General features: G+C 36.1%; 1 protein-coding gene across 2 annotated transcripts in view; it reads right to left on the reverse strand.

Annotated features, from left to right (window-relative positions):
• Positions 1-2,748, reverse strand: part of MYO1B (myosin IB) — a 194,520-nt gene that overhangs the window by 11,517 nt on the left and 180,255 nt on the right. For both annotated transcript variants that reach the window (XM_009643591.2, XM_035899045.1), the window contains 2 exons: positions 732-806; positions 165-299 (listed from right to left, as the gene is read on the reverse strand). In XM_009643591.2, the coding sequence (XP_009641886.2) occupies positions 165-299; positions 732-806 (210 nt within the window). The remainder of the gene's footprint in view (positions 1-164; positions 300-731; positions 807-2,748) is intronic.

Here is a 2,748-nt window from a genome sequence, read left to right on the forward strand (position 1 = left end):
GGCCAAAGACAATGATCAAAAGAAAACACTTCTTCCAAAGTAATAAAATATCCTGTCTGAACGGGAAGAAATACATCCTAAAAATAGGCTCTTCATGAACAACACAAAACTAGTGAAAATCATGTGATGAAGTTCTGTACAGACTGGCCCAGAATGTGTCCTACCCTCCACAAATGGAAGATCCGCTTTAGTTCCTTGTGAGTTGAATCCAAGAAAAGGTAAGGTCTCGCTGGCCAGTTTTTATCTATCGGTGATAAAGAAGGCATCTTATTCTTCATTTCCAGGAAGTATTTTTGCATCTGTGATAAAATTGAAGCAAGATGTTTTATTAATGTTCAAGTACCAGAGCTATTGAAATAAGCAAGGAAAAGCAGATGCTCTGTGACTAAAAGCACAGTTACCAAACTGCAACTCTCAGCTTTCATAAACCTGAATATGGATTTAAAAAGCCAGGTACATTGAGAAATGCAGATTTAGGTATCGTACAAGCGTGGCAAATGCTTAGTTAGTACCATTCCCACACCTTTAAAACACTATCACTACCTTTAAAACACTATTGCTATCCTTTCTTTACAACATCAGAATATTTAAGTTGTCAGTTTTCCATATGCTTATCTTGGACATTTCCTTACAAAGACTATTAAGGCCATAATACAGCTGTTACTTCTGCTAGAAAACAAAAAATTGACACACAGAAAATGTACATGTGCTTTTTACGGATATATACATACAAGTCTCTGAAGGGTAAATTCATAAATTTTTCTTCCAGCATTGGCTCTGAAGAATTTCCTGTACTCTCTACGGACCTGAAAAGTTAAACAAACCCTCAAAGTGAATACAGAGAATGAATTTGCTTGCACAGGTACTTTTTGATAAAGCTTTATGGTAGAAAATGCTAAAAAAGCATACAAACATGCAAAGAGCTCCCTGAAACAGGAACAGTAACTGAGTACACTTAAAATATATGAACCAGACCATGGACCAAGAGGTCAGAAAGTTACCTTGGATGACCTGAACACAGTCATTTGCAAATTTAACAGATAATTTGAAATACTTTCCTCTGAAAAGGGAAGCTATTCAAATACTGTTGAATTCACAGCATGAATCTCTTTTCATAGGCTTTTGCATAAAGGTGAACTGGAAAAAGTGAGGTATCATCAGTGACACATATTTTACTGCGTCTGAACTGACACTAAACTGATGTTAATTATACAGTTAACTGATGAACTCTTTCTGATTTTCCTCCTTTAAGATTCTTAATATACAGAGTTTTCTATAATAAAAAAGTGAGTGATTTTTTTTCCAGAGCGGATTTATGCATGAAAAAAGCTCTTTTCACACAAGCAGTCTTCATTCCAAAAGGAAAACAAGGATTTGGTGCTTGATAAGAGCAGAGAATCAACACAAAGTGTGTGTAATGTCAGCAAGCTTGATATTTGCTCCTAAAATGTATTTAAAAAAAAAAAATCAAAAAAGTGATCGTTGATAACCATTTTTGCAGGCAATACTAACTTTTTATATCTGCTTGTAAATGCAAGTTTCAGAGTACTTGTTTTGCCCTTGGTATTTCTATCAATGCTAATTATTGTAGCATCTAAATTCCCCACCCCTCAGAAAACCCAATCTGAGAGAGTGCACAACTGGTCTGCAGTTTTATGAGCAGCCCAGGCTCACACCAAGTTAGCTGAAACATCCCCTAATTTTTTTTCAAACTTTGGCATAGCCTGCAACACACCTGTTAAAAGTTTTGAGCAAAAACCAGAGAAAACATCGTGGCTTTGCATAATTTACCCCAGAGCAAATTCAGTGGTTTTAGCTAACTTGTTATGTGTTGCTGAGTTCTGTAACCAGAAAATGAAGGGAAACTCATAGAGGAAAAACCCATATCAACTTATAAGAAAACGTTTGCCTGGCTTCCCCTGGTACACCTTCTGCCCCACACTGAGTGTCACGCATTTTAAAATAAGACAGTATTTTGAAAGCAAGAATCTGTCACCATTCTGGCATTAAAAAACCCCCACAGATAAATGGGGTTTGCTTAATTACACATGAAGATGCATCCACAAAACCGACAGCATTCAGCTGTCTTCATTCCATGCAAATCCAGCACATAATTTTTTTATCCTCACTTTATATGAAAAATTATTAGAGTTCTTATTCACTGATTTTCTGTAAGGTTTAGTGCTCTGTAATTAGCGTACATCCTTTATTTATTATTCAGGGATGGAAATTAACACACTCAAAGCCACTCCAACCACAATCATCCCAAATCTCACCATGTTCTCATAGACTCTCTTTAATGATGTTGCTTTATATTATTCTTCATGAGCTGCAAGGTGTGCAAATTAATTTGGAACAAAGGGACTACTATACACCCACACATCCTATTGGCACTGCAGGGAAGCTGCAAAGCAAGCACTGAGAAATGCAAGCCGTTCCAGAAAAGCCTAAACTGGGAAAATACCACAAATGCTAATAAAATCTACTTATCATACTATCAAAAAAAAAAAGTACTCAAGAATTAATGGTTTCATCTTGATCACTTGTATCAACTTTAAATCTTCACCTCCATATGTCATGGGTGAAAATACATTGCCATCAGACAACTGAGAATTGCCTGTGGTAACAGTGGTATATCAGAACTACAGACTATGTTTTTACTCAGAAAAATCTGCATCTTTCAGGTGAGACAGAAGTGCTGCTTACACTATTTAAAAAACACTCAGAAAAAAACACACCATAGACAGG

This window comes from Egretta garzetta, unplaced genomic scaffold (assembly GCF_000687185.1).
Source record: "Egretta garzetta isolate BGI_Z169 unplaced genomic scaffold, ASM68718v1 scaffold297, whole genome shotgun sequence".
NCBI classification, from domain to species: domain Eukaryota; kingdom Metazoa; phylum Chordata; class Aves; order Pelecaniformes; family Ardeidae; genus Egretta; species Egretta garzetta.